General features: G+C 42.6%; 1 protein-coding gene across 1 annotated transcript in view; it reads right to left on the minus strand.

Annotated features, from left to right (window-relative positions):
* GRIN3A (glutamate ionotropic receptor NMDA type subunit 3A) overlaps nucleotides 1-27,620 on the minus strand; it is a gene marked incomplete at its 5' end in the record, with an annotated part of 68,451 nt that overhangs the window by 33,032 nt on the left and 7,799 nt on the right. The window contains 2 exons of the mRNA XM_084225264.1: nucleotides 3,000-4,047; nucleotides 9,739-10,343. Of these exons, the coding sequence (XP_084081390.1) occupies nucleotides 3,000-4,047; nucleotides 9,739-10,343 (1,653 nt within the window). The remainder of the gene's footprint in view (nucleotides 1-2,999; nucleotides 4,048-9,738; nucleotides 10,344-27,620) is intronic.

The following is a 27,620-nucleotide window of genomic DNA, read 5'->3' on the forward strand; positions in this document are numbered from 1 at the left end:
CCTCAAACACGAGGCTGAATGTGTTCCAGTGGACACAAAAGCTGTATTTGCCAGTTTCCACTGGCAAGAGATGATGTCTGAGACCTGTACAGTTAGAAAATGAGGGGGGAGGGGGCAGCTCTGGCCCAAACCCGCCCATGTCTTAGGAGAATTAGATTTTAAGGTGGCAGGACATTGCTTCAAGACCTCTACAACCTATTGGCTCCTGTTGTACCTCCCAGGAAAGAGGACAGCCACCTTTGGTGGACACTGCAGGAGTGTGGCTTTAGTGACCTGGCCTGGTTACGATTCTTACACAGAAAATACATGGCAGGTTTCCCAAATTCAAGACATATCCCAGTAAATTAATTCTCATTCCTCACACTGCTTTCCTTCTGCTCTGGTTCCTGTCTCGGTGGCTGCTCCTCCTTTCAGCAGCTTGATGATATTTCTATATTCTCTTCTATATCATTAGTGCATTTAAAGGTCCAACTGAGATAGCTCTAATTCTGTCCTTCCTGACTGTTCACAACCTTAGATGGGATTTGCCATTTATGGCTGACAGCCTGAAGAAATTACATGTCTTACATCACCTCGAGAAAGCTGCTCCTCTATTTTGGGCTTTGTTTCTTAAATAAATTTCAAAAGCACAGTACAAAGGGCACATGCATACTGAAAGAAGCAGAAGGATGTTTAGAAGTATATTTAAATTAAAAAGGTTATTTCTCCCTCTTGCTGCCTTCTTTGTGAAATGAGTCTCCACCACTAAAAAGAAAGAGGTAAACATATCTGGGAAGAAAAACCCAAGCATAACATCTTTTAGTCACATAAAAAAAAGCTTTAAGTAACTAACTAAAGTGGTGCCTGTAAATGGGTGACTGCTGTGGCCCAAATATTTCTTAAACCTAAGCTGTAACTTTTAGAGAGAACTTTGAGTAGCCGTAGCTCAGGCTCTTGTGTGAGTAAGGCTAAGCCAGCACTTTCTATTACAACCACTCTTTCAGGCTAAGACTTCGGAGGCAAATGCATGAATGACACACACAAAACTACTCTGCAGCTCATGTAATGGCAGGCAATCTTCTTTCCTAGAATCTGTGTTGTCTTATTCCTATGATGGGAGCTGGTAACTACTCAGAGGCTTAGATTTATTCCATAAAGCAGGGAAGTGCTTTTCTAGGAAAGGCTAGTAATCCCCCTGAAGTAATGGAATCACTGGGGCTACTAACCAGGAGTTATCATCGGTATTTCTGTTCTGGACCAAGATCTGTGGCTGCAGCACCTGATGGGCTTCAATGTTCTGCACTAAGTTTCAATGGGCACAGCTTTAGAATAATTTAATTTTCCTTGGAGCTGCAAGAATTTCCCAACACCTGTTTTAAAAACACCAAATGTGGTCACAGCAGTAATACTGAAAAATAGGATGTAATCTGATGCAATTTGATTTGATGGATGAGGAGATGCCCATGCAAAGAGTAGAAGACTAACCTCATTTTCAAACCAACATTGTGGCTTCACACAATGATGTAACAGAGATATCCCTGGAACTGGGGAAATTCAGCTGAAAGCTCTCATCTGCTTCTTCAGAATGCTTTGAGGAAATCATATATAATGGACTTCTATGCCTCATATTGATGAAGATATTAATGCAATATTTATGATATTTTTTGTTGGGAAGGGAATGGCAGATTATTAGAAGCAATTTGCTTTTAGCCACATATCAGTTTTAGAGCGCCTTGGGTCAGCCACAAAACTGTTGTTCTTTGCTTATATCATATTTGGTAGAACCCATCCAGTTAACACTGCAGGGAGTGAGTCAGGCACTTGCACAGTTAAAACTGTCTGGTCATCAGCCTGACTGCGAGGTTTCACTAATGGAACAGACAGAGCCTGGCCTTTGCTGTCTGGAGGGGCATATGTACCATTTATTCACATTTACAGAAGCAAGATGTATGCCCTGTTCTTGTGTTATTAAAGTTACTTTTTCATAGTGGAACAATCTATCAGTTCAGTCCCTTGAGACAAACACATGGTGGATGCTTTCTGTACCAGCAGTTAGGTCACACAAAACTGTGGGTAATACAGTCACACCTTCACTGCAGAAAGTGCCACAGGAGCATGGGAAATCTGCTGCTGCCACTGTGTCCCCTGGAGTGGCTGTCAGGTGCAGAGGATCATCTGGCGTCACCTGCAGCCATCTATTCTCTCTGAAAACCACTCTGCCCCTTGTTTTCCTGATCACTACTTAGTGACAAATAAATTAAGAATAGTCTTAGAAAAGGACTGGACTAAAATTCCAACTGAAGACCTCTTGGGAAGGGGGAGAGAGCAAGAGGAGGAAATTCTGGCAAGTCGAAGCTCTTTCCAGATGGGTTATCTACAACATGCTCATCTCCTCCCATGATGGCTCCCCAGCAGAAACTGCACTGCAAATCAAATGCCTGACTACTTGTAAAGTGAATTCCACTGTTTTGAAGCATAAGGCAGGATTTCTCAAAATATTTCAGTTTTGCTACGTTTCATTTAGCATTCATGGGGAATTTTGCCAGCACTGCCTTTGCCAGCAGCATTATGACCAGTGAAATACTTGAAAAATCCTACGTAGAGAGAATCTATGGTTTCATCTTGTTCTGTGCAGTTGTTTTGTTTGAGTAGATCTCAGGATGGCCTGAGTCATCCAACTGATTTAAACAAGTCTAATCAAAGGAAACTTGGAACTGAACTCAAATCCTTAATCTGCATGTAGAACCCACTATTCTTCTCTGCAGTGGACAGTACCAGAATATTTCACCTTTCTCTTCACCTTCAATCTTTTAAATCCTTCTCCCTACACTCTTATGGGTGTTTAAGGGTCCTATCTCACTGAACTTTCCTCCTGAAATGGCACCAGGTTGAAAGTAATTGCAACGACACTTTTCCACAAAGATTACTTTCTGATTTTGTTAGAAACAATGAATTATGCTGCAGTGAATTCTGAGTGAAGAGAAGAAAAGGCTGAGTTAACAACAACAGACATGCTTTACCTTTGGGTCATGTATTCCAGAAAGTTCTTCATAGATTTTCTCTCCCACCATGACAGCAGCTAGGTTGGCTGTGTATGTTGACAGGCAAAACAAGCAGAAAATAGCCCAGAGATTCATTAAAAACCTTCCAGTCCAGCACTTTGGGGGTTTGATGGCAGCTGTTCTTCCAAAGAGGATCGCGTAGCAGACATTGAGGGCAGAGGAGAAGGAGAACACTTTGTTCCTGTTCCTTCCCCTAGGGGTCATTCCAAAAGGACTTTTCCACTCATACAAGGTGAGGAATACAGCTGTGATGTGAAGAGCAACAAATATCCCCAGCCACATAGTCCAGTGAAGTGGCCACATAAAGGCTCCAATAGGAGCTGCAGTGTCTTTGGTCCTCACCAAAATCCCCAAGCTGGTTGAAAAGAAAGGGCTGGTGAAATCAATCACTTGGCTTCGGGCAGTGTTGATGCTGAATGATGTCACTGCCATGTGAGCTGTACCAGCAAGAAGGTCTCCCACCAGCCCAGTCCAGTGGCCATTCTTCCAGGCACCATATTTTCCATCCCCAACAATGTACAAGTCAAAATCAAAATTCATATCTTCGGCCAGCTTCTCCAGCAGGTCAATGCAGTAGCCATAGCAGCACTTCTTCAGCTCATTGGGCACGGTGTCGTTGCCCCCTTGGAGGGTTTCAAACAGGTTGTCCAGCACACCTGAATCATTGGTCAGCGGGTCCAGGCACAGCTGCCCTGCTGGGCAAAGACCTTCATCATCAACATCCCTTGTGAAGACAAAGGGATGCTCGATCAGAGTCACCACCCTCAGGTGCAGCCGGGCAGGGTGTTGCATGTGGCTTTTATGTCTCTGTGCCTGTTCTGGCCATATCCCATAGTCCATGATGATCTTCCCTTCTTGCCAGCTCCCCAGGCGTGTCCACATCGGGTTTCCAACAGGGTCGTGCTGCAGATTCCAGATGAAGAAATTATTTTCTGAGCTGACAATGGATGAGCCCTTCACCTTAATGTGGCCACTGAGACCATCAAAAGTTGTGTTGGCTAAAAACCTGTTGGAGAGAGAAAGCAGGGGAATCAGAAGCAGACAGGTGAACCATGAATTTATGTTGAAGGGAGTAGATGGGGATGTTGCTGAACACCTGGACCATTAACAGAACATAGATTCTATGGTACAATGAGCCAGCCACATAATTTATGACTAAATTATATGGGGATGCTCCCCTACGTATCTAATGCAAATGAAAAGTCCTTGGGAGAGATGTATTTTTTTACTCTACTAGAAAAAATAAGCACAAGAACAGTAATTTTTTCAGTTACCTTTGCCTCACAAACTGATGAAACACAGGTTAGTTCTAAGCTGAACTCACCAGATCCGCTGTCATTTTCCTAGATAAAAATACATATGAAAATGGAAGAGTGGAAATTATGTATGAAATGTCCTTCCAAGAAAAATGCTATAATCTCAGTAAGATCTAGCTTACATAAGAGAGGCTACTGAAGTGCTGTCAACAGCTTTCAAGCATTCTCAAGTGAACCAATCTGGATTCAAAAATGCAAATTTGGCATTGGTAAATCACTGTTAGACACTTCAGAATAAAGTAAGGGAAGAAAGTGAAAGATGGTTGCTCTAGGACAGTCAGTTTCAATTCTTAAAAAAAAAAACCTGAAAAAGCAGTTTTTAAAAAAAATGCGCAAAAGCAATGTTCTTAAAAGTGCAGTGCTGCCATTGAAGCGGAACTCATGAAGTGTGCCAGTTTTGCACTGCACATTTTGCATTGAGAATTTCGGGCTTTTACTATTCCAGACACTGACAATAAAGTTGCGTATTTCCTTTGTATCGGAAGGCAGTGTTTGCTAGTAGTTGTCCTCTGTGCCTGTTGAATTCAGCTTCTGGCAAGCCATCATCAAAGAGGCTAAAAACGACATGGATAAAGGAGATGAGAACTCAGCAGGAATTAAGTGTTTGAAGCAGAAAATCCTTTTCAGTGTGAGCACCATGACTAGCTGAACTGCATGCAGCTAACAGTGGAGCTGCTCTGCTTTTGGCAGGGGGTGCACAAGCCTTAAAACACTGGTTCCATTAAAAACAACTGAGTTAAATTGTTGCCAATATGGTGCAAGGCAAGTCATGTGCATTATTTTTCAGTAAGAGGCATTCAGAAGGCAGACTACTCAGCTGTCGTGGTAGAATATAGCACTTCACATTAATCCTGAGAATTGGATGAAAGTAAGCGTTGGAAGAAGTATAAAGGCTGTCATTCCAGCCTCAATAAGGAAGACATAAACTTTTAAGTAGAGTTAACTGTTTATCAATAGTTACAGAGGATAAAAAATAACCTTCAATTGATTTGAAAATGATAAATCAATTGCAAGTGTGTGTACGTCCATACTTCTGTTCAGTCTCTAGACTTTGTTCTGATGACTTTTGATGATTTTTGATGGGGTTTCAGCCGTTAAAACTCTGCACTGGTTAAGTCTCAGGGTCATATAAATTTTAGCCCTTTGCAAAGGTAAATTTAGGAAAGTAAATGCTTTAGTTTTGCGTGTGGTTGTGTCTGTAGCCTTCTCCAAGGCAGCTTCACAGTTCTTGAGCAGTCTCCTTTGAGTAGGTTGAGTTTGGAGAAAGATGACACAGACAATACTCTCAAAAGCAGATGATCTGTACATGTGCTAGCTTGGGTCTGGAAATCACGTCTAAAAACACAGATAGGTGTTTCTAAATATAAACGTATATAAACGATAAATGCAGTTTTCATGTTTTAAATCCTTTACTATTTAGTCCAGTGTTAAAGAACACCATAGCTCCAGTAACCAGTGGTATCTGCCACAGTTTGCCCACTCCTTCCCTCCTAATCCGTGCTTCCTACCTGATGGTATAACTTCCCTGTTTGTGTATGTAAACACTATCAAGACAAAGTTTATGGGAGCAGGCAATCTTTAGCACTAAAGGAAGGTTTATGTGCCCATAAACTTGTTTGGTTTTTATCTCTCTTCTACTTTATCTCCCTCAGTCTCTGTAAAAAACTGTGCAACTTCTTTACAAGCCTTGCTGGGTATACAGGCAGAAGCCATCACTGTGACAGCAACAGTAAAACCATTCCACGTGTGTAGATGGACCTGCGTGAAAATTTTTTTAGGAGATGCGCACAAAAGACTTAGCAGTTCACAAAAATGCCAAAAACGGAGGGAGACAAGTCCTCAGGTGGAATAAGCTTGCAAAGTTCTCATGAATTTAGCTCCATGTTGCTAATAGAGCATGATCTGGGCATGAGAATGCTGCAGAGCAGGTGCTTTGGGAGTAACTGAAGCCATGGAACAATGCATGACATTGATTTTCTGAAGGTGGAAGGAGACCACTGGCATTAATGCTGTTCCCTGACTTGTACAGTAGAAGTGAGCACCCCCAGGAGGGCAGAAGGAGCCCTCTGGACCTGTCCTGTGGTTCTGTTAGGAGTGGGTACCTGAGAGAGATTTAGCAGCATTTGAACGCACAACTTCACCACCTCATGGAGTTAGCGGCTTACCTTTGCAGCTGATTTGCATGTTCTGTATTTTTTTGTAGTGACAGAACAGGAGTCAAAATAGATGATGGGAACCATGCTGGAGAAGCATTTTGAGAACACGTTGTTTTATACGCAAGCAGCTGCGGCTGCTGAGCATTTGCATGCACTGTGAGCAGCACCAGTGAAACTCATGCCAGCAACTTCAAGTGAAAACTCCTTTACTCAATAACTTCAGGAAACAAGTAAGAGGCTCTGACTACACTTCTTCAGCTAGAAATCTCCAGTGTGAATCTTTGGGAATTACAAGTGCTGGGTGCTGCACAGACACGCTGGCAGTATCCGAGCAGCACTGTTTCAGAAGGGCTACTGACAGATCTGTATGGAAAGACAGCCTGCACAAATTGCAGAAGGTGAAGGGCCAGATCCTCAAGTCTGACAGCTGAATGAATTTTCTTGATGCTGTGTCAATATATGGGAGCTGACATTCACACTGACAGTCTATGACAACTGCATCAAAGCTTTATCAGAGTCACTTCAGTTTGAGCAGTCAGTCCAAAGCGTGTCATTTGCTCATTTCAGCTTTGTTTCTCATGTGCTTTGTTACAAGAACTACTCCTTAGACCTTTAGCAGTCCTATCACTCTCCAGCAGCAGTACCTTTGTAGTATATTTAAGAATGTATTTGTAGTATATTTAAGAAATTATTTTCTCTCAAGCTTGATGGTTGGGTCATTCCACCTCTCTTTTTGGGAAGCTTTCTGGAGACAAGAACTAGAATTGGCAGAGAAAAAGAGAAGGTTCTGGGGAGAACTTTACTAGCCTTGCAGTCCCTAAAGGGACTCTAACAGAGCTGGAGAGACTTCTTACTGATAGGACAAGAGGAAATGGCTACAGACAGCCAGAGGGCAGGGTTAGATGGGATACTGGGAATAAGGTCTTCCCTGTGAGGGTGGTCAGGACCTGGCACTGGTTGCCCAGAGCAGCTGTGGCTGCCCCATCCCTGGAAGTGCTCAAGACCACGTTGGACAAGGCTGGGAGCAACCTGGGATAGTGGAAGGTGTCCCTACCCAGAGGAGGGGGGGGAATGATGTGATGTTTAAGGTCCCTTCCAACCCAAACCATTCTGTGATTTTATGGATCTATGAAATAGCAGTTTGATGAAATTACCCAAGAAGCTGAGTTAAAGCCTTAAGACTAATTAAAGCTATAAGACAAGATGAGGCTTTGAAATTTTAATGCCTTATTCCATCAACAAGGCAAGAATAGATGAGGGAATCAATCTCATTGTAAGAGGAATAATGGACAGTGACTTACAAGTAAAATCTTCAGGGGGTTGTACTTCTACACCCCTATCCATGCAGATACAAGCATGCTTTGCCATGCACTAGCTCATTTTTCTGCTCCTGGGTTCACTTAGATGTCTGCACAGCCAAGGTATGAGATCAGTGCTGGCAGAAGCAGCTCTGGCTGTGCCAGAGAGTGGGGCTGCTGTTCATCCACCTTTTGCAGAGAGGCGAGGTGAAGGCACTGCTTCTTCTCCCTCATCCCCTTCTCCATCCCCATGCACGGCAGCTACAAGGCTTCCCACCGAGACACAGGGGTTCATTCAGACAGAAAAATGCACTCATTAGGAAAAAGCAGTTAAGCACCAGACCAAATTTTCATCTTTGGGGGCTAAAAACGTCTGAAAACCCTGGTGAGATGGGCCAGGCTGGTCACAGTGAAGCCACTCATCAGCATGTCACACCTGAGAAATTAATGGCAGCACTCAGAGTTAATAGTTGTGCTGCTGACGCAAACACATCAGCTCTGGCTGTCAGGTACCTGTCTCACTCAAACTCTGCAAAAACAACTGCACTGACTTAGGACAAGGATTTCTCTAACCTGTTATTTTCCCTTTAACAGGGTTTGCAAGGAAATGTATAGGGAAAAAAACCAAAGCTAGCATATAATTCTTTCCTTCACTTCCACAATACCTTTACCAATATGAAGGCAAAAGAAATTTCACAGATGTGAAATTGCATATTGTCTCCCAAAATATAACAAAAGCTAATGGTTCTCTGTAGAGAGCATCAATGATGAATTGTTTTTCATGAATACATGTGTTTTATTTTTGTTTTTCTTTTTTTTAATCTCTTTTTCAAACCTCAAAAAGCCTATTCATAAAACTGCTGTCCTCTCGTTACTCTAAGAAGGCTTCTGCTGACTTTTACTTTTCAGTTAAAATATCCAGAATAATGTGGTAAAATAAACATCACAAGTCACCGGGGTATTGTGAGCGTTTATTTCCCAATCCCTCTTCCACTCTTTGGAAGCAGAGAGTTTTTGACTCTGAATGGAAAGGGGGACTAAAGAAATGTTGGGGTCTCAAATGGTTGTGTTTTGAGCAGTGCTCTTAATAATGTATTCGGTATTGTGCAGACATATCTAAGAAAAAATTGTTTTTCAAAAAAAGCCTCAAGATTTTTTATCCTAACTCTGTCCAACAAAATCTTTCAGTTGAAAACCAGATGTAATGGGGGAAAAACATGCAACAGCTGCTGGATGTAGATTAAGTGATGAATTAATGTAGTTAGCCAAGACATTTTTGCTTGTTTTTGAAAAGAACCATGCAAGTTTCCCACTCATAAGTTAAAACTGTATATTTCTAAACGGTAGTTTAGAAAACTACACACAAGTAGTTTTTGGGAATAGCTTCTATATAGTGACATGCAGCAGAGACAGCACTTTGTACTTTTGAGTGCTCTCACTAGAAGAAACCCTCTGAGGAGACGAAGATGCATCTTTTTCCCCTCTTCTCCATGGAAGCATAACATCAAGGGGTACTACACATCTTTATATTGTCTGAGGCTTAGACTGTGCAAACATTCTGTGTTTTGTACACTCAGAATCTCAGAGAATTTGACAGTAGCCCACCTTACATAAATAAATATAAATACAAGAGCACGGTCTGTAACCTAGCCTATTTTTACTATGTCACCTCTGCTTCTGTGGAATAGTGTCTTCTTCTACCAGAGTCTTGAAGTTCTGGCTTCTCTCCCACTGTGGTAAAGTTAAAATTTCATTATCTGCCCATAAGTAAAGAAGCAAGAGAAAATACTGAAACAAACGTTTTTAGGAGGGAGGGTAAGCAGCATGATAGCTAACCCACAGAGAATGGTGGGAGGGAGAGGAAAATCATTTTTCTTGCAATACAGCAAATATTACCTAAGGGGGAAAAATAAAGGGCAAAACTTACTTTGACAAATACTGGCCTGAAGTGATATTCCTCTCTTCTGTGTCCATGCAGTTCATCGTACTTGGAATGAGAGCCAGTTCAGGCTGGATCATGGTGGCTGCTGCCACAGCCCTGGCCACCAGCTCCATGGCATCCTGCACGTAGTGCTCAAAGACCGACTGAGTTGTCTTGCCGTGAGCAATGAGACCGAGGGGCAGACCTTCTGTCCTCAGCTCTTCCACATTCTGTGAATCCCCAATAATCCAGTGCAGCTCGGGAGGCATCACACCAAACTGCGTGGTTATCTCAAAAATCCTCCGCGTTTTCTCCATGTCACACCCAAACATCACCATGGTCGACGTCGTGTCTTTGATGCTCTCCAGGTAAAACTGCAAGTAGTTCAGAAGGTCACTGGTTGAAGTGAGGTTTGCTGTGATGTTTATAATGGACCCCAGGTGGAACTTGGAGCTCTGTTGTGTGAGGAAGAGAAAATCTGTGATGTTCCACTCCTCCTGGCACAGCATCAGGCTGAAATTGTACCAGTTGTTCATCGCGAGGATCGAGAAAGTGACATCGGCATCGGAACTCAGCGAGTTTTCTAAGCTCATCTGCAGGTGAAGGGGGTTCTGTGGTTATAAAAATGAAAGACAATGATCAGAAATATGCTGGACACAAGCTAATGAGTCTGACTAATTTTTATACTCTCCTTTGGTTCAAAGTAACCACCTGCCAATTAACAGAACTGTGTGAGCAACAGGAAAATTTACACACACTCAGCTTAAATGGACTGTGATTCATGGGCTTCCTCTGCTAGTTTGACTCAACTGCAGCAGTCATTAATGAGCCTGTTTCTGAGAATATGTTTTTCTTTCTACCCACCTGTCCTTTTGGATTTCAAAGCATTCTCAAGCAAAGATGTCCCTGCACCCCTAACAGGGATATGAGAAGGTATTTCCTTACTGCTCAAGTTCAGCCCATTTACTGACCCATTTACAAATGGATGTTGAAAGGTTCATTGGTAAACAATAAAAAAAAGTAAGGAAAACACCTCAGTTCTTTGATTATAGCTCTTTTTTTGTGTTTGTGTAGTTGAGGGGATTTTTTACGGACAAATGAGTAACCTAATAAAATGGATCATAGTCTACCACCAAGGCACATCATGTACTGCCAACAACAAAGGACAAGTTACTCAATGCACAAGAGGCTAAGATATGCAGACTCTGATTTCTGAGCTGGAAAACATTTGATAAATAAACATTTCATACTCATTTTTTCCATGTCATTGATGCTATTATGGAACTTGATCCATTATGTTTCCCAAAACCACTGTCCTTGGCTTATCTTTTCCAGAAAAGGAAGGAGGATTTGAAGCCAACTCCACTGTTCTTTTAAGGTGAGTAGTTCTTATTATTTTATCATTCTTTTACTCTCATTCCTCTCTTGTTCCTGGTCTTAAAAATATTTTTTATTTGCAGTTTTAATAAGAAAGAAAAAAAGTTAAAAATCCAAGCATCTTCTGGAATTTGCTATGAAATAATCCTCTGCCCTACAAAAAAATGTTTTTATCAGGCTTTCAGCTAGCCTATTATATATTACTCCAACTTTTGCTTTTTAGTTGAGAACTTGACAAACTTCACTGTAGCTTTCCTAAAGAAGTTGTATCACTTTACACTGGCATTCAATTCCAGCCATGAGACTGTCCAAAAAATGTCACGTCTGTTCCAGTGCACCTTTTGGTCTGTGAGATCTTTGTTGTGACTTTATGTCAGCATTTGCCTGTATTCATGTCCACTCAAACTGTTTATTACCCTACACACGTACCTGGATATTATCTTTTTATCCATTATGTTACTAAACACTTTAGGTCTGTTCATCCTTCTCTCATGTCCTCAGTAGTTAATGTGCATTTATGTGAGGGACCAAACCTTTTCAAAGAGAATAAAAAATGTAATTTTGGTTTTAAAAGTACTTTACTGATAATAACAGGCTCCAGTTTCTATGGATTTTAGAAACATCATTCTGAATTCAGAATAATACGATAATGAGTCAATTTACCCTAGTTTTATTAAATAAAACCCTGGGGTCTCCAACAATGATGTAAGGGGTGAAATCATAAAAAAACACCCCAAACCCTGAAGAGCTATGTATTGGTTATAAGCAGCAAGCCCTCATTGTGCTAATTTGCAGCTACATGAACTCATCATTTGTTTTCCAGATAGTTTAAATTCAGAGCTTGATAAAAAGAATGCTGTAATTGAAGATGTTCTCAGTTCTTTTTGTTATCTCTTGGGTTTGGTACCTGTGGCCCTTTTTTTTTTTTTTTTTTTTTTCACCAAGTCACAAGAACAAGCTTATTAAACAGAACACTGTCCACAATCAATGCACATCATGTACTGCCAGCAAGGCACAAGAGGGATGATTCTTTGATAAAGGACAAGGAGCTCACCTGTGCAGAATTTCTGAGTTCTGAGTTGGAAAGCATTGCCTACTAATTAAAACCCATGATAAGTTTAAGAGGGAAATAAAGCACTGTGCATACTAGGCTTGGGAAGCTGGTTTGAATAAATAGTCCCTGCAAACTGAATCACAACAAACTTTTTTTCTGAGGTTATGAGCTATTCAGGTAAATTTACTCCAGTGTGTCCCACTGCAAATAGATGGGAGTAGAAAGGATTTGCCCTGTCCTCTTTGTCCAAGATTAGGGAGAAGTAGAAATATTGTCCAAGATTAGGGAGAACAATGATTCACCTCCCATCAGCCAAACTCTGCAACTCTGCAAGCTTTAGTTAATTCGTGTGTTAATGCCAGTGAGAAGAAATGTTTTTCAGTATACACAGAACACCCTCTGTGCACATGCAAAGGACAGCACACAACCTGACCATACCTGTGCAGGGAGCAGCAAACACCTTCTGTATTTCTGAAGGATAACATCTCAAGCACAGTACTATGGCTATCATGGGATGGGCACAGGGATCAACCAAAGAAATCTACCGGGTGCAGAGAAACAACCAGAGAGCGACAGATGTTTGTAGTAACAGCTGTGTCCATACTACTGCATCAAACAGCCCAGGAAACAGAAAACAAACTGGAGCTTTTGTACAGCTTACCCTGTCCTGGGTCTGGTGTTGGCACCTTCATACCCTGCACTGACTATTAGGCTCCCAGCACATCTGGGGAGTAAGAGTATCCAGAATATCCCAGTAGGGATGAGACTGCGTGAGCACTGTCCCTCCACCTCACCCAGCAGGTTCAGCTCTTTGAAGATCTCTGTGTCCTCATGCCAAACCCAGTGCACATAGGCAGTTTCACAAATGCAAAACTGCTTCTGCTCCTCTACAGAACCATTCCTCCTGTACTAGAACACTCTGAACTGATGAAAACCCACACCCAAAAATCACTGGGCATTACCCTGGGCCCCCCCAAGCACACACAGTCAGAGAAAAGTGAAACTCTGCCACAGGGCCAGAAAAATGGCAATTTTTCTCAATTTAACTCAGCATCGCAGGTGAAGGCAGTTTCCACCTGACTGGGAGCTCTCAGAGCAGGGCAGGACTGTCCTACAGAACCACAGCCTCAGTCCTCAGGAGCTCCAGCACTGCTGGATGTGTCAGCACGGTCCAGCAGCCCATTCCCATGCTGAGACACTCTTCCTGCCTGAACAGGGGTGTTATTTGGGATAACCTGGCTTGCACTGAGCCTGCGTGTAGAAGGGCTCCTCAGAGTGAGACCATCTGTGCTTCAGCCATCACCTTCAGGAGCCCACAGATGCACTGGCAAAAGCACTTATCATCACTGTGATTTATTAGCTGCTAAATTCCCTGCTAAGATGCCTGAAAGATAAACATTCAGCCCTGGAAAAGCAGCAGTCTTTTCTCTACTAGGAGTATTGGACTACAAACCTGTCTTCAGAATTTTTCTGATACAAGAGCGTACATAAAATTTAGTCACCAGGCATTACTTCTGCTAAGGTTTCAGCTAATTGTCTCTGCACAGCGTGAGAACACCCCTGTAGGTGTTGGGAGGAAGAGTAATCAATGTTTCCTTTGTACTGGGACTGAGGGAAGGGAATGCTTCTTTGGAGATGTTTGGATTTAATGCCTTCTTAATTATATTTTGAAAGGTTTATTTGCCATTTGTATGTAGGTTGCAGTTGAAGAAAAATACACAGAAGCCACATTTCAGTAGAGAGCCTTTGATATTACAGTGTTCTTTATACTTTTACATATCTCTTGTTGATTTGTCTCTCTTCAAAGTCAACAATTACTGCTTTTTAATGAAGAACTTCTACAAATTATTTATGAAATCATTCCGTGGTAATTGCTGAGACAGTGTAATTTCACAGAGAAGGTTTCTGACAACTGAAATGATAATTTATATGTGTACAACTTTGTGGTAATAACAGAACAGAGATTTATGAGATTTCATCTGTGTATTGAACTCTGCTCCACCCTTATTAAAGTTCTTGGGCGAACTGTTTCTTTACCTCCCTTTGAAATTAGCACAGTTCAACTATTTCAGTTAAAATGACAAAACTAACATGGGAATTCAGTTTAAACGTCTTTAAGTTTGACTTTAAGCTGCCATTGAAGACTGGTGATCTACACCAGTTTTTCTTCAAACTACACAAATAGACAATTTAACTTTATTTGAATAATGCTAATTGCTATCTGTTTTTAGTGATGTGTTTACACAGTGCCGTTAGCAGAAACATCTTCTGTGTCCACGAGTCCTTAATTTTTTATTGGACGTCACTAACTCCTGCTTTATAAACTAGCCACGACCACCTGACTTCACTGTTTACTCGGTATAGAACAGGCCTTGAATCCTTAATTTCTGACTAACTGCCTTTGGATCAGATCCTGGCAGTCTTTCCACTGACTTTCAGCGGGCTCTGGACCAAGCCATTCATGGAACATTAAGCTGTACACGGTCTGATGTGTCTCTTCTCCTGCCCATCAGCAGAGACTGTAACTACTGATTTGCTTTTTGTGTCCCAACCAGAGCAGTTTTTACAGGTTTTTCCCATTGCCTGAGACACCTGAGAGAGCAGGTTCATTTAGCAGCTGAAACACGGTTTGCATTTCATTAATGCAGCAATTTCCCAGCCTCCATTTCATCAGTCTGCAGACCCATCCTTGTAAATCTTGGGAGCACAAGTGCCTGGAGCTGGGCTGACTTGCACCCTGAAGGATCTGGTCATTTATCCCTTCAACCGAATTTGTAATGCTAATTAGGCATAGTCACGGTGACATTTTATTTGACATTCTAATAGCTTCATTAGCAGAGTTAAAAGCATAGATGTGAACATTGTTTTGCTAACTGTGTAAAAGTAAACAACACACAGAAAATATTATTCCCCTCTGACTCTTGGGGCAAAGGCAGTACTTACATATATATATATAAAGTATATACATTTTTGATAAGAAGCACAAAAGAGAAAACAGACTATGTCATCACATCAGAGAAAGTTCCACTGAAGTAAAAACCCCTCCTGGCTTGCAGTGCCACTGTGGAGACTCACAGCTCTAAAACAGAGCTCAACAGCAGCTGTGAGCAAAGTGATGCCACAGATTCAAAAAACAGGAGGATGTTTTTTTTACCATGGTTGAAATTAGAAAAATTTAGGCCTAAAGCCCAATTCCTTAAAGTCTATGGGCACTTCCTCATTTCATGCTATGAGAAAAGGTGCTAGGAAATGCTATTTTAATTTTTTAATGTGTGCTGCCTCTGCTGAAATGGCAACACTTCAAGGAGGAGTTTGTGCTGGCAGCTGACAGACTGGGAGGTCCTGTCCCCCTTCCTGACCAGGTGCCCCGGGGTGCCTGCTCTGCCCCACATCCCAGCTCTGCCCCACATCCCAGCTCTTCCCCACATCCCAGCCCTGCCCCACATCCCAGCCCTGCCCTGCCCCACATCCCAGCCCTGCCCCACATCCCAGCCCTGCCCCACATCCCAGCCCTGCCCCACATCCCAGCTCTGCCCCACATCCCAGCCCTGCCCCACATCCCAGCCCTGCCCTGCCCCACATCCCAGCCCTGCCCAGCCCACCCGCTGCTCCGCAGGGAGCTGAGCTCCCGTTCCAGCAAATAACCTGCTCTGCCCTCAGCACTCTGCTGCTTCTGCTGTGCAGGCTTCTGGTTCTCTGGGGAAGAAAATCCCAGACCTGCTTGGGACCAAAAGCCAGTGGGATGATGTCAGAATTTCCTTTTTTCCTTCTCTTGTCCATCTGTCTCCTTATACACCCTTGTTTGACCAAGACCGTAATTTCAAATTGGTCTAAAGACCATTTTTTTGCAGAGGGTTTAAAAGCTCTGAAAGAAAATCTTTCTTAGACCAGCCAGAGCTATCCTGATTCCTGCAGCAAAAGAAGCCTGGCATCCATCCAGGCAATGCTTACATGCAAATCCTAAAAATGCACTGACTGTTGATTTTAAAAATCACTATACCACAGGAGTTAGCTTAATTTAAATTTTGACTTAGTTTGTCTTGAAAATTATTTCTTTTATTAGACCAGACAGACATGACTTGAGGTCGCTTTCTCTAATGCTACACAAAAATACTCTGAACTAATCTGAATATATACAGCTCTCTACAAGGTCATGGAGGCAATGTAAAATATGAACTTTCAGCTGCTCTTGGAAAGTGGGGTCCATTATTTATCTGAATAGCCACTTATAAATTATCCTAAGTAATATTACTTCAAAAACTTCAAGGTGTTCTTTGCTGAAAAAAAAATTCCAACATTCAAAGTTCAATGAAGAACATTTCATACAGATCCAAGAGAGAGAACAGTTTTCCCTTCCCTAAAATTTCCCTTTTTAATTTAAAAAAGGGCATGTGCAGACAGACTGGGGGAGCTGTGCTGATTCTCCGTGACATTTCTTTAAAATGGCAGTACAGTTTGGGTGGGAGGAAGTGGTGGGTCCATATCTGTGGTGTTCACTCCCAGGTGCCACAGAATTGTCATCAGAGCCTAAAAAGCCCTTGCAAACATTTGAGCAAAAGCTGCCAGGAGCTGCTGGGTGTGGAGGGCAGAATGGATTACTGAAGGGGTGAGGATTTGCCAGAAGGAGCTGCCCCACTACAAGTCTTCCCACACCTGTAAGGAACACAAACCACTAAGAGCATCTTTTGGGGTTTCTTCTGATTGCCACTATGGGACTGGATAGCTGTAAAATGGTGTTGAGCAGAATTTAATCCTACCCTTAAGAAGAAACAGCATTCTACTGAATCAAAGGCCTTCAGCAGACTGTTTAGTGATATCTGAGTGCTTTTCTGTAGAGAAGCATCTCACAAGCACTGGTGCTTTGCACATCCTGACTTTCAGTCCACATGGATCCATTTCAAAAGAGTTCTGAAGCAGGCAGTCTTGAGCTTTCCCATTTGGTATTCATGCAGTGAACAGGGGAGGGGCTTTTCCCCCCAGATTTTTTGTTCAAGCAATTTGGCTTTCGACAGCAGCAGAGCCAAAACAGTAGCAGCAGGTTGAAGCAGATACTACAAGTTCCTTGGGCTGGCTGAAATTTGTCTCCTTGCTCCTCACATCTGAGGTATGACAGAGGAAGACTGTTGTTGTAAAGAAATTTTGGTAACACACTAGTGCTGCTGGTTTAACTTGAAGAAATCTATTTAAGCAGATACAAGGCTGCTCTGTGTGAGTGTGTGTCTGCTAATGGAAGGACACTCCTTCCCCTTTTAGTGATTACCTACCACCCCAGATCAAAGATATAGCTGTGACCAGGCTGCAGAAATAAAATGTGAGTTGGATTATGGAGAAGTAAGAGTTTGAAGACTGATGAAATAAAAACCAAACAGGGTTATATTGAAGGTCCCCAGAAGTGGCATCACAAGGTGATGGCAAAAAACACCACTGCCAGCACAGAATGGCACCAGGAGGTGCCAGGGCTAAAAATCACCACTCACCAGTGCTCAGCTACTGGTCACTAGGAGATAGCCACCCTGAGAACTGAGTAGAACAGGATTTACAGAGAACAAAGGACAACTACCCAGTGTGTAAAATGGACCACATACCACAAATGTGGACATAAGGTAGACCTGCCAACAAATGAGGAATGAGCAAGTAAATAAATACAGTAGGCATGCAGGCAGCATTACCAAATACATAGAAGAGACCAAAAGTGGGAGAAACTCCCAAAATCAACATAATGCTCCCGGCCTTCAGAAATCCTGGAACACAGATTACTTGCCAGTCACAACCCCCAGCCCCCAAAAACACACAGGCACACCTGCTCTGTCTCTCTAAAGATCTGGGAACCCAGAGGATGATCCCAGAGATGCAGGGATTCTGACTACAACATTTTGAACTCTGTTGTTACTGAGGATGAGCTGTGGCACTTGCACAATTCCCCTGCATCACTGAGACCAACAATATCACTTTGCTAACTGTGCTGAGACCTCGATTAGGCTAACAATGAACTCCTGGCTTTGCACACAGAAAGGGTTTCTACAGCTCACATTAGCTGAGTGCAATATTTGCTCGCATGCCTTGCTCTTGAGGACCCCTTCTAACACAGCACAAGAGCTGACAGGGAATTTGGCAGCCAGGGCTGTAATTATGATGCACATTGCCAAGCATTGCTCCACACTGGGCTCCTTGGCCCGTCACCCCTGCCAGGCTCCTCAGTGCAAAGAGCTCTTGAAGCAGTACTCCCATCTTTGTCCTGTTTCAGCAGCTTCCACCTTCCCATCAGTAAGATGGACATCCTGCAGCACATTGCTGGAAAATCCTGCTTTTTCAGAGGCACGACAGGCTGTGAGTAGTCTTTCTGTATGACTTAACTTTTTTGGCATAAGCAAAACAGTGACTGAACAAGAAGAAATTAATTCTGGAAGGAAATGGAGAATAAGAGAGAGGGTATGGAGAAGACTGATTCATGCTGGTAAAAGAAGTCTGGTCCCATTTTACAAAAGCAGCTATTGCCCTTTCTGAGACGCACCTGGTGTACGCACACAGCATTTAATCCAATTAGATTATATCCACCATTAACACCTGCAGCAAGGAATAAAACCTGATGGAGCACCATTTTCACTCACCAGTGCAATTACAGCATGGCTTGAAAGTGTTTTCAACCTTTCCTGAGCATCTGCATTGCCCATACCCTCAGCAGCTCTGTCCCTGAGAAGAAGTTTCCTTCTTCTCTACAGTTTCCTTCTTCTTCTGCCTGTCAAAGAAATACCCGTGCAGTGATCCACAGGGCACGCCTGGAATGATAGCTGTATGTGGCAATATACAGCAGGGGAAATGAATGCTGACCCATGTCCCATTCCTCAGAAAGGCAGCACCAGCTCATCATTGCATCCTCTTCTGCTGGGCCTTGCTCCAGGCATGTTTCACAGGATTAATTTTAGCTACAAGGGCATTTTGTTCTATATTGATTTTTTTGTATGAAAGAAAGCTGAGAATTAAGCTTGCAAAGCCTGATCTCTTAGCTCTATTAAATGAGGCCAGGGTAGATTAAGTTAGTAGTTCATCTTTCTGAGGCTAGGCATTAAAAACACGGCTCTAAGGTGAATTCTTGGGTGTACGTGGCTTGGCTTAAAACCAGGATCAGAATTTAAACGGCTTCACTTGAGGTTTCTTATTTAATACCCCAAGGATTTAATTAGAAAGATGGGAAATTAGAAAAAAAGAGTTAAAATTGACTCTCAGGGCACAGGATGAGAGGGAAAAACAAAATCAAACGTCTCTTTTAAAACAAATACAGTCTCCATGTGAGGGGATGCAGGCAGCTGACAAAGGGGATGGGCCACTGGGATGTGCTGTCCTGAGTGGACTTGAAATGCCTCTTGCTGCTGACCTGAAGCCCACAATGCTGGCCAGGGTCAGAGGGTCCCATCCTGCACGGGCATCCTCAGCTCACTGGGTACCTTCCACTCATCAGGCAGTGATGCTCCCTTCCTCAGCAGGGGCAAACCCAAATAAACTGGGAGCTGTGCTGTTTGTAAGGTCCTCAGCTGCAGACTTACTGCCTCTCAACAAAAGACAGGAATCTCAACTTCTGAAAATGCACCAAAACCCAGTGGCTTCCACCCACTGCAAATGCTTTAACCACTGCTCCCTACCTTTAATTCCCAATACTGACTTAAAACACTGTCATTAACAAACAAACAAAAGCCTGAAAGACAAGCCAGCGTGCAGAAGCTTTGTGGTTGTGTTTTGAAATTGCTTTTTCCGAGTGTGCAAACCACAAAATGTGCACAAAATTAGGCAAGATCCCGTAATCAGGAGGCGCCCACCCCCCGCCCCCAAAGGCAGAAGCATTTGAGTTTCCAATAAAGTGTTATAGCAACGACCCACTAAAGTGTGTGACTGCACAGAGCCCGTTACCAGGCACACAGGAGAGGAGGAGGAGGAGGAGGAGGAAGAGGCACCGTCTGGCTGCTGAATATAGAACCTGAGCAATCCAGTTTGAGATCCCTGCCTAATCTCAGTGAGCAAACCCCTTTGTATCCCACAAATCCATTTGTGGGATGACCCCTCCACAGTGCCCCAGGGGGACACATCACCACAAGGCTTCTCACCCAGCCTAAGGCTTCCAGCAAGATAAATACTTCAAGCCTTTCACACAGCCATGGATCAGATGGGAAAAGGGGGGAAAACCAGATTAAGTGATACATCAAGCCTTTGCCAGAAGTGAAATCTAAGGCCGAAATCTCCACTTCTTTGCTGTGCTAGACACAACTGCCTCAATATATAAAACCTACAGGAAGTAACATCAATTTGTTTTATGTGTTGTTAAATAATTTGAGCATTTGCACCATTATACTTCTCTGCTGCATTGGTGTGTCCCTCCAACATCCCACTGAAAATCCCTTCATCAGGACCCCATGTCTATGGGTATTTTGGTATTGTGATTTCCTCATTAGTTTTAAGGGGATAAGCAAGTAACTAATGGTCCACAGTATTCCAAAAGAGTCCTGGATACAGCCACAAAACAGGATCTTGCTGTAGTAGGTGCCTCAGAGGGCAGAAAATGGTTTACAGCCAGTATTATGGGAAGGTTTGGGAGAATGTGTCAAAAACCATCAGCCATCCCAGTCTCACTCTTGGATTTATAATGTGCAAGATCATCAAGTGAGCATTTACAGCTCCTACTTGTGACTCAGTCTTCTGGGCTCATCTAAATGCCTGACAGAAAATACACAACACCTTCACCTCCCTACTACACACAAATACTTGCATGACTACTGCTACCAGTTTGGTTTCATTCTGCACCTATCGTAGTCATTTGGACCAAGAATGAAGTGACTGCACAAGATTTGTAAGCAATGTCAAAATATGAATCATACATATTAATCCCTCCTTTGAATCATGTTTAGCTTCAGTGGAGCAGTGGTAACTGAGGCTTTAAGCAATGTGTCCATCCATAAATAACTCAGCATAGTGCTCTTACCAGGCAAGACCTTTCATGGTAGGGAACTTCAATACACTCATAGGAAAAAGATACCAGAAGAAGGTGGATAAATTGTTGAGACACAATTAAATTCCAATTTAACTTCTCTGTAAACAAAGTTCTTCAACCTACCTATTTATGTAAAAACTTATGTGTACTGATACCTTACATTGCTTGAGGGAAAGGGAAAAAGACTGCTGTGGCAGGTTAACAGGGGTTGGCCTAGTTTATCAGAAAATAATGAAAGTAACAGCAACAATTTAGTACCCTGGATGTTAGGGATGGGAAGAATGCTTTGCAGCATGGAAATGATGGAAAAGGCCTACAAAATCTAGTTTTGATACTGGTTATATCTTCTCTGTTACAATTCCTTAAAATTTCCACTGTCTCCATATCCTATTATGAAATAATATTTTATAATATCCCTTAAAAAATAATGTACCTCCTCCTTGGAATTACATAGGGTTGAAAAACCCTGTGACAGCTGAAAAGCTGCTACACTCATTGCAGAGCACCAATTACCCAAGAACATTGGGCATTTAGTTAACTTACTAAGAGCTTTGGCATCTGCTTGGGCTGCACATTTCTGTGAGTCAAAAGGCTCCCAAACATTCTGAACCAAATGAATCAATAAACTCTTGTCTGTGCTTGAGATTCCTACAGATGTACAAGATCTTTCTCCCTCATGGCTCAGCTCTCCCTGCCCTGATCCACTGGATGATGCTACGGATGCTATGCTCTCTACAAGTCAGCTTTTTGACCCTGAAGACAGCTAATAAACTATTCCAGCTGACAAAGAGACTCTCAAGTCTCAGAAATGCCCTCTGAGAGTGTTTTGATGCACTTGGGCAGCCAGTGTTTGGGTCTGTGGGTCTTCCGGGTGTAGCTGGGGCAAGCGGCACCTTTATTTGTGTCACTGAGAATCTGGGAGCGTCAGATTAATAATGCCTGCGTAGCCTGCCCTCCTCTGCACTTACAAACTTGTAAGTTAACTTGCAAGTGACTTAGCTACTAAAAACACAGCAGCTGTTAGTCCTCTTAAACAGCTCCTCAGTCATCAGAGCCACCATCGCCCCAACAGCTTCGTCAGCCCGGTGTCAGTCCAAGACTAATTAACACAGTCGAGTCTAACACTACAAGTTCTACGGGCTAGAAGAAATAATGACATTCATGAATTTAGCAAACGAGACAGAAGTTATGAATTTAATGATCTGGGAGCCAGTCTTGAGTTATGCAAAACACACTGAGTTAGGTATTCACAAAATTGCTCCAGCGTAATTGTCGGCACGTGGATTGTTTGCAAACAGCTTGCACAAACTACTTAGTGTTAATCATTTGTTCCGTGACATAGTTAGTCATGCACTATTTCTGCTCCTTGAGTGGGTGATTGTATCCTCCTGAAGGAGAGGGTAAGAACCAGCGAAAATGAGGCGCACCCCAGGAGTTTAACACGGATAAGCGCCTCCGACAAAATACGGGAGTGTCACGTCTCACTAATCTCTGCAAGATGTTTGCGTCTCTCCATCCCCATGCAAATAATCCACCATGACTCTGCAGAGTCTGGTGAACCAAAGCCCGGGGACAAGGAATTCGCAGCGACTATTTCTGGCACCGCGATTCTTTTTAACGCTCTGAACAAGGGGGAGTGTTGCAGAGGAGTATCTAATTCCCCCAGACAACCTGAGAGGAAGGGATGACAGATCACCACTCCTAAGAGTTTGGCAAGAGCCTGCAAACTGCTGTCGCTCTCTCTGCAGGAAACGGTACTGCTTCAGGGAGAGAGAACCTCCACTAAAAACTGCCACAGAAAGAAAGTATGTTCCCTGAAGACACAGGAATGTTGGGATTTTATTTCTTTCCACATTTCAGCTTTCATTGTTTACGTGATGTTACCACTTGAGTGCCAGTCTTGATCAGTCTGATACAGCATCCTAGAATGGTTTGAATCGGAAGGGAACCTTACCACCCTGCCAAGGGCAGGGACACCTCCCACTACATCAGCTTGCTACAAGCCCTGTCCAGCCTGTCCTTGAACACTCCAAGGGATGGGGAATGTCCTACAGTTATTACAGCCATGTGCAGAATTACAGTTCCACGTGGTTCAGTCACCTGGGATGGAACTAAAGAAGGTGAAAAACTATAACCTGAAGTGAATTTTGTTGCAATAAAGCTTTGATACCCCAGAAGTGCTCTGTGAGGTATGTGGCAAACTGGAGTGAAACAGTCAGCCAGCAGTGCGAATAAAAGCAACAAAGGGAGACTCAAGAAACGAGGATCTTCTGTTAAAGGATGCCACAGCACCACACAACATTTTCACTGGCAGCCACATCAGTGTCACACTGGGCAGTCATTGTTTACAGACAGGCTACATGTCATGTGCAATTCCCTGGCAACTTTTAATCTTCCAGAGGAGACTTCTGACAAAGCACAGGAATTCATCTGGGCTTCTTCATGCCTGCACTGGTAGACCAACAGCTATTTCAGTACTCAGCCTAGCGTATTTTCCTGTGATTTTAATTGTATTGAAGAGGAATGAATTTCCCATTTGAGTCCCCTGCTCAGTGGTCAGACTGCAGACTCATTTCTCCTGATCTTACTGACAATAATAAGCCCTTTTGCTACTTATTATTCTCCAATAAAATTGTAATAATTTTGTATGACTCTCGGAAGACATGCCTTTGTTCTCACAGTGCTGGCATAATATGGATCCAAAAAGATGGATTGTCTGAATTATTCTTGATCATAGTTAGTGAATTGCTTTCTATAGGATTTTAGGCAAAGTGGGAACCCACTGGTGAAAAGAAGTTGAATTCAGGTAAAATTAAAGGTTAGAGTTGACAGAAGTCTGAAGTTTGCTTATGAATATATTTTTAGTATCACAGCAACAAACCACAGATTCTATTGGACTAGTTGCTCATTCAAAGCAAAACAATACCACACTTAAATGAAGTCTCAATGCTTTTTTTTTTTTTTAATGATGTTAACTGCATTAGACACAGCATGCAGGCACTCATACAGCTGAAAAGATTCACTTCAGCTGTTCTTGTTCTCCTCAACAGGAACTTTTTCCCCTTTTCATGAACACTTCAGTAATCAAATTACACGAGGACAAACGCTTATAGAAAATGCACAGCAAAACCAAACACTTGAAGTATTTGCAAGTTCCAGATTCCATGTATATCACCAATTCCTGTGTTTATTGGACTGGGGGGAAAAAAAATCATGAGCTTAGTTAAACAACCAAAACTGTATCTCAAACTGGTCCTTACTCAAAGCCACTGAAGTAAAAGGAAGTACTCCCATAGATGTTTTGTAAGGCTCTGGGATGCTGCCATTCCTTTGTTCTGGCTTGTTCCAGAAATTTCAGGTGGTTTTCAGGCAGAGAAATAAAATGTCTGTGATTATCAGATGTATAATTCACTGTGAATTCTCACTTCATTTTCCTCTTAAAGTACAGTTCTGGGCAGAAACACAACGGCAGCATGAGCTGGTCAACAAGCTCCTATTCCCTGTCAAACAGAGCATCTTTCTTCTGCTAATCATGTGGCACTGCTGCATCCCACCATGGGTCTAAATTTGCCACTTATAAACCTGTAAGGGTTGTGAACACCCCAGGAGGACATCATGGCACAGCTCACTTCCACATAACTGCATGTTACATATTTATATGCACTGTCAAAATGGTGGGAAGATACAAAACTGTGTTTCACTGGAATCCAGCAGGCTGAGCTATTTATAAATAAGTGCCTTATTTTTGGTGCTCTTCAGTGCAGATGAACAGTGAGTGATGAGCAATTTATGTTGCTGATCATTTGTATCACAATAGAGCCTTGCAGTCTTTTTCTGCAGTTCCTAGACTCTGTAAGTTTAGGATCTGTAGTATCCCACAGTGGAAGACAGGACCTCAGAACAAGGACCAGTGGGCAAGATAAAGAAAGGATGAAATGAGGATGCCACACTGAAAGTGAAAGAGTAGATAGATAACAGAGCATCTGAAAAAATATTTGAGCATTCCTGGGGATTCTGGGCATCAATATCCAAAACAGACCCACCACCCATCTATCTCTCAAAAAACAAACTCTCATTGTGAAGGAATCCTTTCCCAAGAGTACTCCACACGAAGGGATTTTCAGTTTAGACAATGGAAGAAATCATTAAACAAAATATGGCTTAATGAACATGAAATAAAAGTCATTAGAAGGATGACATGCTCTGAAGAAATCTTAGGGGTATAACTGAAGTGAAAAAGGAGGTTTTAATTAACAAGCTTGTAAGCACCCTGTACTCTGTAAATAATTCATGTATATAAAAGGATGATCATAAGGATGACTGAATAATCATCATTTTGGCTTCCCTGTGTTGACTGTTGATGTAAGATTCCTAATCAGATTCCACAGAAGTATTGTTAACCGTACCAGCCTACCCAGGATATTTCTATGCTGATACATTGTGATAGGAACTTTTATAGAGGTGATTAATAGCTATTTTTTCTCTCCCCGTTATCTCTGAGGAAGAAACACTTATGCCATGTTTTACCATTTCCCTGGTCATGAACTCTGCAGCAGACACTTTCTCAGACCACAGAATCACAGAATAATTTGTGTTGGGAGTGACCTTGAACACCATTCCATTCCAACCCTCTGCCATGGGCAGGGACACCCTTCCACCAGACCAGGCTGCTCAGAGCTCCATCCAACCTGGCCTTCCACACTTCTAGGACAGAAGATGAGGCATCTAAAATTTTTATGCCTTGACACTTAAAATACCAATGCTTTTTGGTTTAACTATTTACCTGTGTTTGCCTCAAGGCTGACAGTGGGTATCTATTTGTTGCCTCTGTAGGTCATCACCTATCACACACAAAACAAGCAGAAGAAACCCAGGCACATAAACCTTTCATCTTGCTGCCCTTCTAAGGCAGGGGTAAAATCAGCTCTATAGTATTAGCACACTAAAGCAATGTAAATCACAGCTAAAAAACTTTCAGTATATTCTCAAAGGAGGGCAGCTCCAAATAGAGGTCAGATCTGGTTTTCCCTTTTTTGATACCTCCACAGAGTACAGAAAATTCTTAAAAACAACTGCTGCCTTACAGAAAGCTGTAACATATGAGTGAGCCTTACACACTCAGAAAGTGATAAATAATTATCCTTTCACCTAAAATAGCACCGGAAAATTATCAAACTGTGAACTCAATGACACTAACTTTTCATCTGATTTGCAAAATAAAAAGATCTTTTTAAGCCAGTTTGAGTGAGTATGCTATTAAAATGAGTGTAATGCAACTGCTTTATCAGTAGCATCATTGAGAGAGGCTGGTGCATAATTCAGCTGCTCTTTCTGGTTATTATTTGCTACGTCTAATAGCTCTTTCTTTGCAACAAATGCAAAACTTCATTTTTAAAATCTCAGTTGATGCTTGAAGATCTGTCTTGTCTTTTGACTCTGTCTCAAGTTAGAAAGTCTTGTAAAATGTCGTATAGACAGAATGGGCAATCATTTCCTTCACAGTCTTAAAGAAGCTGGAAGTGGGATAGCATGCCTTCAGGGAAATACTAAGACTTTAAAATATGCCAGTGCAGCACATTCATAGATTTTTATAATCCACTTCAAATACTTTCCACATTGTAAAACAGGCTTCGGAAATGATCATCATAGATGAAAGCGAGTGAAAAAAGAGTAATAAAAATACCATAGAAAGAAGAGGAAAAAATGGTGGCTGCTTCTTTTGAGCTCCCCAACATTTTATTTTTCCTGTATAATAATAAGAATCAAATGATCACAGTACTTTCCTATTTGCTGTGGTTCTGTGTCAGCTGAGGGGGCACCTGTGCCTACCTGTGCCCTCCTCCTCCACCCCCCCATCTGCAGTCTGCAGCCACCCAGGCCGAAACATTTCAGATTAAAATTAATTACCCAGCACTAAACTGCACACCAGACCCTTCCAAACCGCTGCCAACTGCAAACCTTCCCATCAGCTTCTGAGGGCTCTCCCAGCTCACCATTCCTGCAGCAGGGAGCATCTGAGAGGTTCAGCATCATCTCCCCACTCGCTGACAAGGCACTCAGAGCTTGCAGAGGCACAGGATGGCAGCCTGGCATGGGGGTGGCCCCTGCTTTCTGCTTGCACCAGCAGGGTATTTCTGTGCTCCAGGGATGCAGGATGCTCATCAGTGCCTGCATGGACCTACACTGCAGGGAAATGACACACAGAGCTCAGGTCTGAGCGGTGAACATCAAGCCTGAACAGAGGGATGCTCTGGAGCTATATCTGCAGCCAAATCCAAGACTCAAGGCCAGCTGCACACAGACTTTTGGTTGCAATGCCCCACAAGGGCAGCATGTAATGTTAGAATGGCTGTGGCATGCCTGTCTCAGTTCTTCATGAAGAAAATCACCAAGAGCAGTGTTATCAGCTTGCTGCGACAGCTGCGAAGCACTTGGGGCCAGGCTGTGAACTTCTGAGTCACGCTGATGAGGAGCCCCTTG

The sequence above is a fragment of the Fringilla coelebs genome (genome assembly GCF_963513975.1).
Source record: "Fringilla coelebs genome assembly, chromosome: Z".
NCBI classification, from domain to species: Eukaryota; Metazoa; Chordata; class Aves; order Passeriformes; family Fringillidae; genus Fringilla; species Fringilla coelebs.